This window comes from Meles meles, chromosome 1, assembly GCF_922984935.1.
Source record: "Meles meles chromosome 1, mMelMel3.1 paternal haplotype, whole genome shotgun sequence".
NCBI lineage: Eukaryota > Metazoa > Chordata > Mammalia > Carnivora > Mustelidae > Meles > Meles meles.
In genome coordinates this window covers 798,400-812,454 of record NC_060066.1, presented here as the reverse complement: position 1 = coordinate 812,454, position 14,055 = coordinate 798,400, and the positions used below count along the sequence as shown (strand labels likewise).

General features: G+C 63.9%; 1 protein-coding gene across 10 annotated transcripts in view; it reads right to left on the bottom strand.

The window, feature by feature from the left end:
• LOC123940631 (plectin) overlaps window positions 1-14,055 on the bottom strand; it is a 53,889-nt gene that overhangs the window by 30,865 nt on the left and 8,969 nt on the right. For 4 of the 10 annotated variants that reach the window (XM_046003639.1, XM_046003643.1, XM_046003641.1 and 1 more), the window contains exon 1: window positions 2,325-3,040. The exons of the other annotated variants lie outside the window; for them this stretch is intronic. In XM_046003639.1, the coding sequence (XP_045859595.1) occupies window positions 2,325-2,862 (538 nt within the window). In that variant the 5' untranslated portion in view covers window positions 2,863-3,040. Of the gene's footprint in view, window positions 1-2,324; window positions 3,041-14,055 lie in introns of those variants that run through there. 10 annotated transcript variants of the gene reach the window in all.

Genomic DNA, 14,055 nt, shown 5'->3' with positions numbered 1-14,055 from the left:
TGGGAGAGACAAGGTGCGCTGTGGGGTGGGCCACTGGCTGCGTGACGATGGGGCGGGAGCATCAGGTCCCTTTCCTTTCCAAGCATCTTGGGTCAGCGGCAGTTCTGAGCCGGGCAAAGCAGTACCACAGGAAACCTAGAAGAAAGTCCTACACAAGCGCCCCAGCCTCAGCTTCCCACCACAGAAGTAAACCCCAACTCCTGCCACAGCCACGGGCCCAGGTCCGTGTCCTCCCAGCACCCCCTACCCTTGCCCCCCCAACTCTGGGTGGGGCCGGTGCTGCTCAACGGTCAGGTTCAGCTCAGAGCGCACCTCCTCAGGGGGTCCCTCCCCGATGGCTTCTAAAGCTAGCTCCCCGTCGTCCACCCCTCCTCTCCGTCCCTCCCCAGGTGCTGGGGGCTTCCCTGGCCAGGTCTGGGTCTGGCTGGTATGCGGCTGCCCGAGCAAGCCAGCCCGCACAGACAAGCAGACCACCAGGGCTCGCAGGCAGGGATGGAGCAGGCGTCCGAGCTCCCTGGCCAAGGCTGGACAGGCAGGGGTGACCCACTGACCGAGGCCATTCCGGGGAGCAGCACGGTGGGCGTCACCCTAACGGAGAGCAAAGAGCCGAGGAAGGAAGGGGTCTCTCTGAAAAGTCAGTGACTCGAGGTGCGACCCCAGAGATGAGGACGTGCCCACACCACAGCCAGCACCCAGCATGCCCAAGGTGCCCCCAGCAAGGGTGGTCCTCAGGTCCACGCTCGGCCCTTGGGAAGCCCACACCCGCGGGCCTGACTCAGCCTGGAGCTGGAGCTCATTTCCTGTTGGAAACTCTGAGCGGCTGCCTGTGGCTGCGGCTGCGGGGAACACTGAGTCACCTCCGTCGGGGCCAGGGGCGCCCTCCACTCTGCCCGCTGCAGCCACACCCAGTCCCCCCCGTCCTGGCCCGACGACCATATGCCCGCCCAGCCTGGCCACAGACAAGGAAGGAAGGAGAGAAAAGGAAAGAGGAGCTCATGCTCACCACACCCGTGACTCAGGAGAGGGAGAGGGCTGGAGTGCCGGTGGCAAGGGTCGGAGGTCCCCGGGGCTGGAACCTGGAACTGGATGCCAGTCAGTGCTGACCAAACACGCAGCCAAGCACGCACCGTCCCCTTGTGGGAGACGCTGTCACCTCACTGACAGAGGAGTTGGAAGATGCCACGCAATTTCTCCACGGCCACAGGGAGCACCGAGAACATTCCTCTTGCCGACAACCTCACTGATCCGCCCAGATGGGCTCTCAGCCCTCGCAGGGCCAAGGAGACCACACCAGAACTTGAACAGAACTTGACCCCTATTCACCTGGCAGACTCTTGCCCACCCAGCCGGCCTCCTGGCAGGCCGCCTTCCCAGACCCTTAGAGATACTGTTCCTTCCCAGGTGACAAGACACAAAGACGGAAGCGGCAGCCAAGGCTGACCACTGCTGGGGCACCAGGGCCACCCCAGGTCAGCACCAAGGCCAGGGGGCTGCGAAAGCACATGTGGGAGCCTCAAGCTACAGGGGACACCTGAGTCTTGGCAGCACAGCTGCTTGGGGACAGAGGGATGCCACGGAGGGAGGACACTGTGAAGGGTCCCCTGGCAACCCCTGGGACCACAGGACCTGTTCCATCCTCTGGGAGCCCCTTCCACCGTCGGCCCAGACCCAGGACGGGGCCCGGCGCCCACCACACCCTGGCCTCTGGTCTGCTCTTCTCCCCCCAACCCCGGGCTACCCCCTGGGCCATCCCCAACCCCATGCCAGCCACGCTCCCTGTCACAGTACATCACAAAACCGTGGGGGTAGATGTCACCCACCCTGGACAGACCGGAGCCTCAGAAAGGTCAGGCCGTCGGCCCTGGCCATGCTACTAGAGAGCCCCTGCCCCGCGTCCCGTTCTGGCACGTCCTCTGCCCTCCACAGCCTCGCCCAGAGAGGGCCTCGGGGCAGCCAGGCCATGGGGACACACAGGGAAGGCTCAGGCCAAAGGCAGGGCCAGGGACAGCGACCCGCGGGTATGGGGCAGGGCTGTGCGAAACAGCTGGGCCTGTCGGTCCAGGCCCTCAAGCCCCACCCCTACCCCAGGGGGAGCCTGGCAGCGGCCCAAGCGCTCCTCCATGGCCTGCCCACCCCAAGGTCCTCAAGCCGGGAGGAGCAGCCACGTGGGTCTGGCGGCTGAGCAGCCGGCACCATGGGCAGACAGAGCACCACCTGCCGGCGTGAGCGACGTTCCCACACGTGTGCCGCCCACCCAGCCCACCGGGCCCGTTCCGGGCACCCCGTTCCCGTCCCCCCACAGCTGGGGTTTGGATGCCGCTGACCTGTGGCTGGCGCCGGCTCCGGAACAGGCCTCCCCAGGTTCCCGGGCGCGGCGGCGGGCCGCACAGGGGGCTCAGCCGGCTCCTCCGCGGGCTCCTTCCGACGGTAGACCCGCCGCTCCTCACGGGCAGGGTCCTCCGCCGGCTGCGGACCCCGCTTTGGCGGGCAGCCCAGGGGACCCTGCACAGACTGCACGTGGGGGGTGCGGCGCGCGGGCATCACCATGGCGACGGGGCGGCGCACGCGCTGCAGAGAGGCGGGCACGATCTCCGGCGGCAGGTGCAGGAACTGGCGCAGGTGGGCCGCGCCCTCATTCGTGAGGTACCAGTAAAAGTGGCGCCAGGCGAAGGTCTCCCGCACCAGGCCACGGGCCCGCAGGGAGGCCATGGCGCGCATGACCTGCAGGTTGGTGACGCCGGGGACGTGAGGGTGCAGGCTGCGGGGTCGCCGATCCTTCTTGGCCACCATCACGCCCTCGCGGAAGAGCACCTCGTAAATGGCCCGCAGCTGGTCCAGCGGCATGAGCATGCCGGCCACCATGGCTGCCAGGGCCCGGAGGCCGGGCGGGGCCGGGGAGGAGGCCAAGGAGGTCCAGGAGGCCCAGGAGGCCCCCGCGGCACGGCCAAGACACCGGCGCCGGGGCACCGCACGGAGCGGAAGGGCGCGGGCTCCGGGGCTGGGGGCTCTCGCGCCGGGCTCTCTGGCTCCCAGAGGCTCTGCCGCACTGTCGCCTGCCGGCCGCCTGCGCGAGCCTCCGCCCGCCCTCCCGCCCGGGCCGGCCCCCTCTGACTCAGCAGCACCGGCGGCCCCTCCCACCCACAGCCAGCAGGGGCCCCTCGCAGAGTGGGGGGCACCTTGTGGCGCGGGCACCCCAACAGCCCCCCTCTCTTCCCGGGCCCCACAGCTCCGAGGTCAGGAATGACATCAGTTTCTAAACACTTCCTTCACGGCTCCTAAGACGGGGCGTGCAGGGAGGGGGGGGCTGGGAGCTGCCGCGGACCAAGAAGCCGAAAAGGTGGCAGAATGGGCAGCAGGGAAGCAGGGAGCAGAGAGGATAGGAGGGGCCCTCAGGCTGGGGACCCAGCTCAGGGTTGTGGTCTCAGGGTTTCATGGAATGACAAGGATCTGACAGCGGGTGCTGGGCTGTCTGCGCCTGGGGGGCACTTGAGGTCTGCGGGGAGGGCTGGGTCTTGGGGAGCAGAGGCCTGAGGCAGGACGGAAGCAGCAGCTGCTGCAGCACAGGGCCAGGGGGCAGCCGCCACCACTGGCTGCCGTCCTGGTGGCTGCTGTCCGTCAAAGGGGCAAAGGGGCAGAGCCCCCACCTCCAAATGCCAGGCCTGAGACACTCTATTTAACACTTCCCTTGCCAAGCCAGCTCAACGGGGACGCAGGAACAGAGCCTGCTGGGACCACCAAACACTCAGAACTCCGAGCAGAGCAGAGGGCTCTGGGCCGGCCTTCATCCACCCCAACCCCCAGGCCAGCTGCTGGAAGCCAGAAAAGCTCAGTGGCCACAGAAAATCAGTTACCAAGTCCCCGCCAGCCCTGCCTGGTGCCCCTACTGATGCATGGACACCCTGCCCTGGGTGGCCACGTGGCCACCTGTGTATTGGGGGGGGCAGTCGCAGGGGAGAGGAGGCCGCACTGTCAGAGGGTCCGGGGCCCCAGCAGGGTTCACAATCCTCGGCGGGTTCCACAGGACGGCCCTGGAGCCCTGGGGGGCTGCACCCATGAGTCACTTCCAGGCTCCCACAGCGGGGGCTCTAACCGTGGACCGCCCGTGCCTCCCCCATTCCACCCGAGACCCCGCTGTCGCGCGCTGGGCTGCACGCACCCGCCCCCAGACCCGCGCTCCCCCTCCCCCCAGGCCGACACACCCATTCCCACCAGGCGCAGCTAACGCGGGAACCGATTCTAAATAGGGCAGATAGGGCGGGGGTGGGGGATCCCGAGGTGGGAGGCGCCCGCGGGCAGGCGGCCAACGGGCAGCGGGCGGGGGCGGGTGTACGGGCCGTTGCCATGGCACCGCGGCGCCAGCCCCAAACAGCGCCCCGAACACACGCGCACGCACGCGCACACGCGCCGTCACACGCGCGCGCGCACTCGGGGGACACACGCGTGCGCCAGGGCTGGCGGGCGCGGCGCTGGAAGCGGAAGGTCCAGCCAACTGTCCCCACGGCCCCGCCCTCCGCCCCCCGCCGGTCCCCTGCAGCCAGGCGGGCAGCCGGGCGGGCCCAGCCGCAGGGAGACCCGCCCGGGAGGACGCTCCGCCCGCGCGCGAGGGGACGGCGTCCACGCCCCTCCGGCCCCGCAGCGCCGGGGGACCCTCCCCGCCTCCCGGGCCGCGGCTCAGGACCGCACTCTGGCAGGCCCGGCCCAACCCCGCGTGCAGACACGCCCACTCTCCCGGTCCGGCCCCCGCCACAGGCCTCCCGCGCTCCCCCTGCGCACCCCACAGCCCTCTCCTCACTTTCTGCTCTCCCGCCCGTGCCTACCCCCGTCATCCAGGCCATCTTCCTGGCATGATGTCCCGACCTACTCCCCCCAAATCCCCAAGCCAACCACTGCCCCCCAAAATGATTCCAAGCCACCCCAAGACCTCCCAAACACTTGGACCTAAGGTGTCTCCTACAGGGGCCTGCCCCGGCGACCGCAGCAACTAGGGGAACCGCAGAGAGGGGGCGGGGCATGGTAGGGAATTCCCCCCTCCCTTCCACCAGCCCGGGCGCCCCCCGTGGATGAGGGGAGGGGCAGGTAGGCGCCTGGAGCAAGCAGTTCCCGGCAGCTTCGTCTGCTCCCGCACACCCCCCCGCCCCGTCTCTCTCCGTGCCAGGGTGGGGGCGCACCCCCCTCAAAGTCCCGGGGCTGGAAGGATGCCCTTTTCTGCCCTGCCCCCACGCTGCAGAACCGCAGCCGGAGTCGCTGATTCTGCACCGGGAGGGCCAGGGCGTGGGGGGCTTTGAGGGGGGGGAGCCAAGACAGCCTCCTACCCTCACACTCCAGGGCCCTCCGGGGCCCTCCAGGTTTCCAGGGCAACCGGTCGGAACCCTCGGGCAGCCCCCAGCCTCCCCACCCCAGAACAAAGAGCCGCAGTGTGGACTTGCCCCGGGCCAGCCCGCCTGGCGCCTCCCCACAGGGATACCCACTGCCCTGGCCCGTCCCCTCGGACGCCGAGCTGCAGGGCTGCAAAGCGGTGGGGAGGCTGGGAGGGCCGCAGGCGGGGCGGGAGCTCCGCAGAGGCCGGGAAGAAAAGAGGCGGACCCGCCTCAAAGGCCAGCTCTCACCTCCGACCCGCCCCCGTCGCTGCAGCAGCCCGCCCCGCCCCCCCACACTCACTGCAGGGCTGCAGCGAGAGTAGCCTCTGGCCAGCCCAGGGCAGACCCCGGCCGGGAGGAGCCCTGGCGGTGCATGGGCCTGGGGTCTCCGGCGGCTCGGGATCCCCATCCCCAAGGCCCCTCCCGGGACAGCAGACCTTGACCACGGCCCTGCGCAGGGCTGCACCCGGATAGAGGTCACTGCCCGGCCCTCGCCTCCTGCCTCGGGCCCCGTCCCCGGCCCGCACCTTTGAGGGAGCTGATCTCCTGCTGGATAGCTCTCGAAGGGTCCATGTCTCCACCGGGACTGACGGCGGCGGTGCCGCCGCCACGCAGAGTCCAGCCCCGCAACTCACTGCCCGGGCCAGAGCCGCAGCCTGGGGGAGGAGCCGGGAGGCCTGGGGCGGGGCTTGTCAGCTCGAGGCGGGGCTTCGGCTGATCAATGCTGAAGGCCAGGCGGCTCAGGCTGGAGCTACCAGCGCGCCCCACCCCCTTCCTCCAGCCTCCAGCTCGCGGTGCTTGACCCTGCCAGCTCCAGCTAGACTGCCCGGTCAGCGGCCGGATCCGGGTGCGCTCCGATGGCCCATCCTAACCCCACCCCACAGCCTCGCGGTCAGAGTGACCGTCCAGTCATTCGTGCCCGTGGCTCCCCGGACCTCAAAGCCACGGCCACTCACTCCCTGCAGGTGGTACCCACTGGTCTGGGCCACCCGGCGACCTCCTCAAGCCAGTATCCTGGTCCTGGAAGGCAAAGGCCCAGAGGCAAGAGAGGAGAGTCTGGCCAGCCCCAAAGAATGTGGAGACAGCAGGAGCAGGGGAGGAAGGGCTGGAGACAGCTGTCCCTGGGGGTTCACTGAGCTAGGGAGCTCCCTCAAACTACCTTGGACAGGGCCTGGAGGCAGAAGACACCGACCACCGGTGAGGAAAGAAAGCCGGTTCCGCACGTCCAGGCCGTGAGAACGGAAGGCGGCCCACCCTACATCCGCAGCTTTTGCCCGCCCGCCGCCCACGAGGCTTCCTATCCGGATCCTCAGGGGGACAAATGGTCTGACCCAGCAGCGTGGCTCTCTCACGCCTGCTAGGGCCTTATCAGGTCACCTGGGCCAGGCACTCAGACTTTGGACATGCCAAACCATCTGGAAGCTTTCTGCAAATTCCCGGAGCCAGCTCGTGCCCTCAGCGTCCCTGGAACCTGCGTTCTAGCACCACAACCAGGCCCTGCCTCCTTCCCAGGCCCTCTGGGACAAAGCCCTCTTCACAATCGCAGGAGACCAAGGAGGGATCCTGCCCCCATCCCCACGTACCCTCATCTTCTCTCCCGCTGCTCCCGAGACCCTACCTGCCCTCAGCATGACGCTCCTCCCGATGGTCCCCACCAGCTTCAAACCTGTCCCCCACCCCCGGGGCAGCCAGCCCTGCTGGGGCTCCCCGTGGTTGATCCTCCGCAGGGGCACGTGTAACAGCTGTAGGCCATGGGACAATCATGGGACAACCATGGGACAAGCAGGGAAGACCTGACCCGGTGAGACCCACAGACTGTGTCTGTAGCGGGAGCACGGGGGCCACGTCGCCCCCTGCTCACAGCCCAGAGTCCATGTCCACCTTGGGAAGCTGTGGGGCCTGGGCAGGAGAAAAGCCTTCGGCCTGGGAGGCCACACCTTGCTAGGCGATGACGGCAGGAACTCGGCCACACCAGCCACCCTGGCGGCTCCTGGAGGTCTAGGTCCACGACACCACCAGGCCAGGTGCCCGCCGGCGCTCCTACAGGTGCTGGGCAAGACGGCGCCGAGGTCACGCCTTCAGGCCCCGGCCCGCTGTCTCCGTGCAGCCCGCTTCCAGAATGGCGCTGTTACCAGGCACCTGCCAGAGACTCTGGTGGGGGATCCTGGTTCCGGCCCCCACACACCCTGCTCGGCCATTCTCCCCCAACTACCTCTCAAACCATCCTCATCCTCCCGCCCACTGCCTGACCACCACCTTTCTCAGCAGGCTTGTCCTGGCAGCCCCCAGAAGACCGCCCTGCACCCGCCGGGTCCCGCCAGGGCCCCGCTGCTGCCCCCCAGCCTGGGCTACCTTGCTCCCCTGCAGTGTGGTAGACCCGGGCCTGTGTCCCACCGCCCGCACCCCTCTGCCCGTCCCTCCCAACAGGGACTAACGCAGACACTTGACTGGGCGGCTCCAGGTGGCTGTCTCGGCATCACCAAAGCCCAGATCTGCACACCCTGGCCTCGCTGTGGGGGAGAGAAGGGAATGATCTCTCGCTGTGCCGGGGGAGGGGCCCCCAGGACCTCTATTAATATGGTTCTGCCTCATTGATAGGTTAAAAGAGAAAACCTGTATATCGAGCTCAAAAATGCTGAGAATTCATTCGATAAACCCAGAAGTGACGCTGGTTTTTAGAGTGACCCAGTAAACCACAAAAGGCACACACTGCTTACAGGAGGCCAGACAGGCTCTCCAGGTCCAGGCTGTCCTCCCAGGGTTCCCCAACCCCCGGTCCCCCAAGGACATTCTACCGTAAGACGGGACGTGTCAAAAGGAGCAAGCCAGTGCCCCTCCAGGCCAAGAGGCCCTCAGGGCAGTGGTCAGGGAACCCTCTTAAACCCACCGCCTCCCGTGCGGCTTCCTCCCACCAGCCGGCATGTGCTCCTCTCGGCACCAGGACAAAACCCACGGCCCACCCGTCAGAACCCATAAGAGAGCTCCATGGTGTGGCTGGCTTGACCTTCGCCTCTCAAAGACTCGGGAGGTTTCATATACACCGGCAACAACGACTTAGAAAAACATAACGGGACAAAAGCCTTCATCAGCAACACCAGCTATAAAGTGCTTAGAAGAAGACAAATAAAAATCCGCCAGAACTCGAGGGCGGAAGCCGCCCCCACCCCGCGCACAGAGACAGAGCGGGGGGACTCACGCGCCCCGGTGCGAGGGTCCAACACGCCCGAGGCTGAGCACTGCCATTGCGATGGGCCCTCCGGCTTGCCCCTGTTCGCACCTGTTAACACGGCCTCACGTACTCACGTCTAGCATGTTCTAGACCGGCAAGGCTCTGCTGTCCGTTTGAAACGGTAACCCGGGCGCTGGGCAGCTGTCGGAGTGAGGCCCCCCGGGCCCGGCAGCACCAGCAAGCGCCCCGGCCAGCGCACACGTCGTCTGCATGGGGGATGGTCACCAGACGCACCGGACCACACGCTGGGAAGCTCCACCCCTGGCTTCCTGTTCGCTCCTCTGCGGCCACTTCATGGAAAATCCAGCAGATACAAACATGAGTCTTGGTTTTCCTCCTTTTGGCACAAAAAGTGACGCCTCACAGGGACCGTCCGACCCTTCGCTGCCGTCAGCCCACGGCACAGAGGGGAACCCCCCACGCTGGCAGAGCCCTCGGCCCTCGCCAGGAGCCCTATCGCCTGCCAGGACCCCCAGGAGCACCGTCCCCTGGGCACCCATCTGATAGGCGCCGCCACTGGCCTGGTTCCCACAGTTTCCCCAACACGATCCAGAAATCCAAGTGTTGGGATTTTTGCCAATCTGATACCTAAAAAATGGTGTCTTGGTGTAGACAAGGGTTGTGTTTTACACACGATTTGATTCAGAAATTCTATTTCAAACAGTAGTCATAGACACACCCAACAATCAGCTGCAGAACTGCTCCTCGCTGCCGTCCTCGTATCAAATAAACAAACAATAACCTTAATGCTGTATGAGAGGGGGTTAGGTTGAAGACGATACGGTTAGGGGCTCCTCGTCGTCTCAGTCGGTAGAGCGAGCGACTCTTAATCTCAGGGTCGTAAGTTTGAGCCCCACATTGGGGGCGGAGTTTACTTAGTGAAAAAAAATTTTTAGGGGTGCCTCTGTGGCTCAGTGGGTTAAAGCCTCGGCCTTCGGCTCAGGTCATGGTCTCAGGGTCCTGGGATCGAGCCCCGCATCGGGCTCTCTGCTCCGCAGGGAGCCTGCTTCCTCCTCTTTCTCTGCCTGCCTCTCTGCCTGCTTGTGATTTCTCTCTGTCAAATAAATAACATATGAAAATTTTAAAAAATGTTTATATAGTTACCATACCAAGGAATATTATATTATATTGTAAATAAATGTTATAAAAAGATGTCCACGTTGTAACATTAAGTAAAAAGAAGTTACATGTGTCTAAAATGCTCTGTGATATCAAATTGTATAATTATAAAATTATACATACATTAAATTGTACTACAAAATATCGTGCACATTTTTTCAAAACAAGCACAAAACAAAAAGATGTGGAGGGTTTGAGTACATCACCCGACACTGTAGGGCATTGAACAGGGGCCTTGACAAACATATATTCACATCTGAATCCCTGGTGCCTTTGACCGTGACCTTACGTGGAGAGAGGGTCTCCGCAGATGTCATTAAGGATCTCAAGTTCTGATCACCTTGGATCACGGGGGTCGGCCCAAACCCAGTGAGGCGGAAAAGAACAGACACAGGGAGAAGCCGTGTGAAGACGGGGATGCGGGCAGCCACAGCAGCTAGAAGTGCGGAGCTTCTCTTCTAGAAGCTTCCCAGGAAGCACGGCCCTACCCGCACCTCGGCTTTGGACTTCCAGGCTCCAGAGCGGAGAGAACACATCTGTGTTGGTCAGAGCACTGTGTGTGGCGCTCGTCCAGCCCGGGAAGCCAGTGGGCACTGTGTCACGGGGGTGGGTGTGACACAGTGACAAGGTCTGAGCGTGCGGCCGTGGCTTTGGGAGTGGGCCGTGGGCAGAGGCTGCCGGACTGCAAGCAGCGCGGCAGGAGAAGCCTGGGCTGCCGTGGACAGACTGGGGGTAGAAACACGGAGGGCAAGCGTGTTGCTGCTGAGGACCCAGAAGGAAGGGAGGAACGGATTCCTGAACACCGGAGGAAACCCGATCCTTATCGAATACCAGCAGGAAACAGGGCTGAGCGGCTTCCACTGCTGGGTGGAAACCAGAACTTGGGAGCGTCCTTAGCTGCGGAGATTTCCAGGTGAAGCGTGTGGCCTGCCTTCCTCCTGCTGCTCACAGGAGGGTTCATAAGGAAAGACATTTATCGTGGAAGGGACGGTTAGCGCTGGTGACCCCGGAGAGCCCCGACCTGTTTGGACTGCAAAGGACGCTAAGGCTGGGAGAGCACGTCCCGGCGGGGGACAGCAGAGGGCGACCAGACGACCCTCCATGGAGCCGATCAGCCGTCCAACCCACAGGTCCACTCCACCGTCTCAGCAGAAGCTGGGAAGGGAGTGGGGTCACCCGGAAAAGATCGACGGAGACCCCTCTTGTCTGAGGACATGGGACCCGCGACACACACAGGACACCCACAGGTTTATGAGAATGTCAGACCCACGGAGACACCGGCAGCTTGGACTGGACGGACACAGCACACAGAGGAAAGGCGTTAGGAATCTGGGATTCCTGGGAAATGGGCTGGCAGGGCTACTCAGCTTCAACCCTGGGCTACCCTTCAAGGAAAAGGAGACAGGGCTCCCCGAGCAGAGCCTTGGGGCCTGAGCAGGAGGCCAGAGCGCAGAGCATCACGCCACCACCACCACCACCACCGGAGGAGTAAGGAATTTGCCCTGCAGGTTTCAGACTTGCTGGGACCTCAAGCCCCTGATCACTGCCTAATTCCCCCCTTGGAAAGGGGGTGTCTAGTCTGTGCCTGTCCCACCATTGAGTTCTGGAGTCTCGGGCTGGCTCACTACTTTCTCAGGTCCACCCGCCGCAGACAGGAATTCTGCCCCAAGGTGTCCAGAGCCTCACCCAGCCCTGATTTGGACACTTTGGACAAGATGTGGGGCTTTTGAGCTGCTGAAATTTAGATGAGGTTTTGAACTTGAGTTGATGCTGTAATGGGCTGATGCTTTGGGGGACGGTGGGAAGGGGTGAATGTATTTTGCATGTGACAAACGTGAGTTTTAGGAGGCCAGAGGGCAGACAGCAGTGGCTCGAATGGTTGTCCCCCAATCTGTGTCCACCTCCAAATCCCAGAGCCCACAGTGTTCTCTTATTCAGAAAAAGGGTCTTTGCAGTTATAATTCAGAATCTTCAGATAAGATCATCCTGGATCACTCGGGGAGGCTCTAAATCCAGTGACAAGGAGCCTTACAAGAGACAGGAGAAGACACAGGGAGGAGGCCATGTTGAAGACAGAGCCACAGTCACTCGTCAGGGAAGGCCCATGGCCACTGGGCGCTGGAACAGGAGCGGCCCTACAGCCTCTGGAACAGTGGGAGGTGCCGTGGTGCTGTTTGTGCCAGTGACCCAGGAGAGGGTGTTCTTAGGGGCAGCTCTATCCCACCGCCAAGCATGCGCTATCCTAGTAATAACCACAGTCAAGCTCAGTCATGTCCCTCAAGGCTCACTCCAGTCCTATAAGCTTCCCCCGTAGCCCTTCACTTAATGAGAATGGAGGAAAAAGGATACATTTCAAAAGTTCAAAATGCACATTCATTTCAAAAACGGAAACGGGCGCCTGGGGGGCTCAGTGGGTTAAAGCCTCTGCCTTCGGCTCAGGTCCTGATCCCAGGGTCCTGGGATCGAGTTCCCCATCGGGCTCTCTGCTCAGCGGGGAGCCTGCTTCCTTCTCTCTCTCTGCCTGCCTCTCTGCCTACTTGTGATCTCTGTCTGTCAAATAAATAAATAAATAAAATCTTTAAAAAAAAAAAAGGAAAGACAAAAACAGAGAAGAGAAGAAAGAGCCCCACATCCAGAGACACCTGCCGTGGACACTGCTCTCCGGCGTCCCACCAGCTGGTCCACACCTGCCCCCTGAGGCCTGCACTTCCGGCCGCACATGGGTCCCTGAGGCCGCCCCTCCCCCACTGTTCCCGGCACCAGTGCGGCCACCAGTCCGCCTGAAACCAGACTCCAGACCAGCTACACCAGACGTCCTTCTAGGGCATTCCTTGCCTGCAGAATTGGCCCTTGACCTGTCCCCACTCCACGAACCAGGGTGGGCAGCAGAGTGTCCCCACTCCTCTTCCTGGCCCCACATCCCTTTTGCCTCAGGACAGCAGGGAAGGTCCCTGCCAAGGGCTGACCACCCACGGGGACAACCCCTCTCCTAAATCACAACCCAAGCACCCCCAGAGGAGAGGAAGGGAGGAGAGGAGAGCGCCCTGGCCTCCAGGCTCCTGCCCCCTGGCTTCTGAGTGGGCACTCTCTTCCCATCACCTGAGAACGAGTTCCGGACCTCCCCTTCACCCAGTCCACCAGCAACCTGGGTGCCCCCAAATGACCCAGCACCTGCCCCCACTTGGGTCCCCAACCTCGTGCCCCACAGCACCGGCTCCCCCGTCCACGGCTGCCCGTCCACAGCTGCCCGTCCACGGATCCCCGTCCACTGCTGCCCATCCATGGCTCCCCGCCCACGGCTGGCCTACAAGTGGCCCCACTTGTACCACTGCTCCCTGGCCTCCTCGAGTCTCCTCTGAAGGCACCCAGACCCCGCCCCTCTCTTCCAGCTCCCCTCGGGCCTTCTGGGGAAACCGAGGCTAGAAGGCACCATCCCCCACACTTTGCTATACTCTAAGGCCGGACAGCCCCACGCCCTCCTCACCCCACAGGGCCTCAGTGCCAAGGGGCGGTCACATTCAGCCCCCAGCACGGCAGATGGGTCAGGAAGAGAGACGGCCCAGCTCTCGGCAATGCCCGTACCCCCGATGGCCACAGATGCCCCTCCAGGCCAAGGCCACCCCTGCCCCAGGGACCTCAGGCCAGTGTTTCACCTGAGAGCCGGCACTCTGTCCTGGAGGGCACCCTCCCTCCCACAGTGTCGGGCACCCTCCAGCCCCGCACCCCTCTTCTTCCCCGAACATCACCCTCAGCACCTGCAACCTGACCACACCTTCAGACAGGTCTCACCAAGGTCCCCAGTGTCCCTTTTCACCAAGGGCCAGGCACTCTTGGAGCCTTGTCCTGCTCAGGTGGCCCTCTTCTGGTCTGTCCCCCCTTCCCCCTCACTGGGCTGCTGGACACTGCTGTGGCCCTGCCCCTGCTTCCCCTGGCCGGCGTCCCCAGCTGCCCCAAGGCTCAGAGGTGGGCCTCCTCCCTTCCTCATGAGGACCCCAAAGCACGGCCCCAGACGGGCCTCCCTCAACTCATCCGGCCTCTTCTGGCATCCCGGGGTCTCCACGGGCTCGCTCATCTCCAACTCGCAAACCCAAAGCAAACCCCCGCTGTCCCGCCTGCTGGAGAGAAGGCCGCGCGCGTCCCCGGCTCCCACCCTGCCTTCTGCCACCACCAGGCCTCTCCCCTCGGCACCTGCTCTGGGGGCACCTAGGGCAACTGATTGGGACCAGGAGTCCCACGAGGGTCTGGCTCGGGGCCACTTCCCCCTCCCACCCACGCACTCGTTTCTAAGCGATCTTGTCTTGTCTTACGACAGGAGCAGCGGGACACAGACCCCGCCCTCGGGAAGCCGAG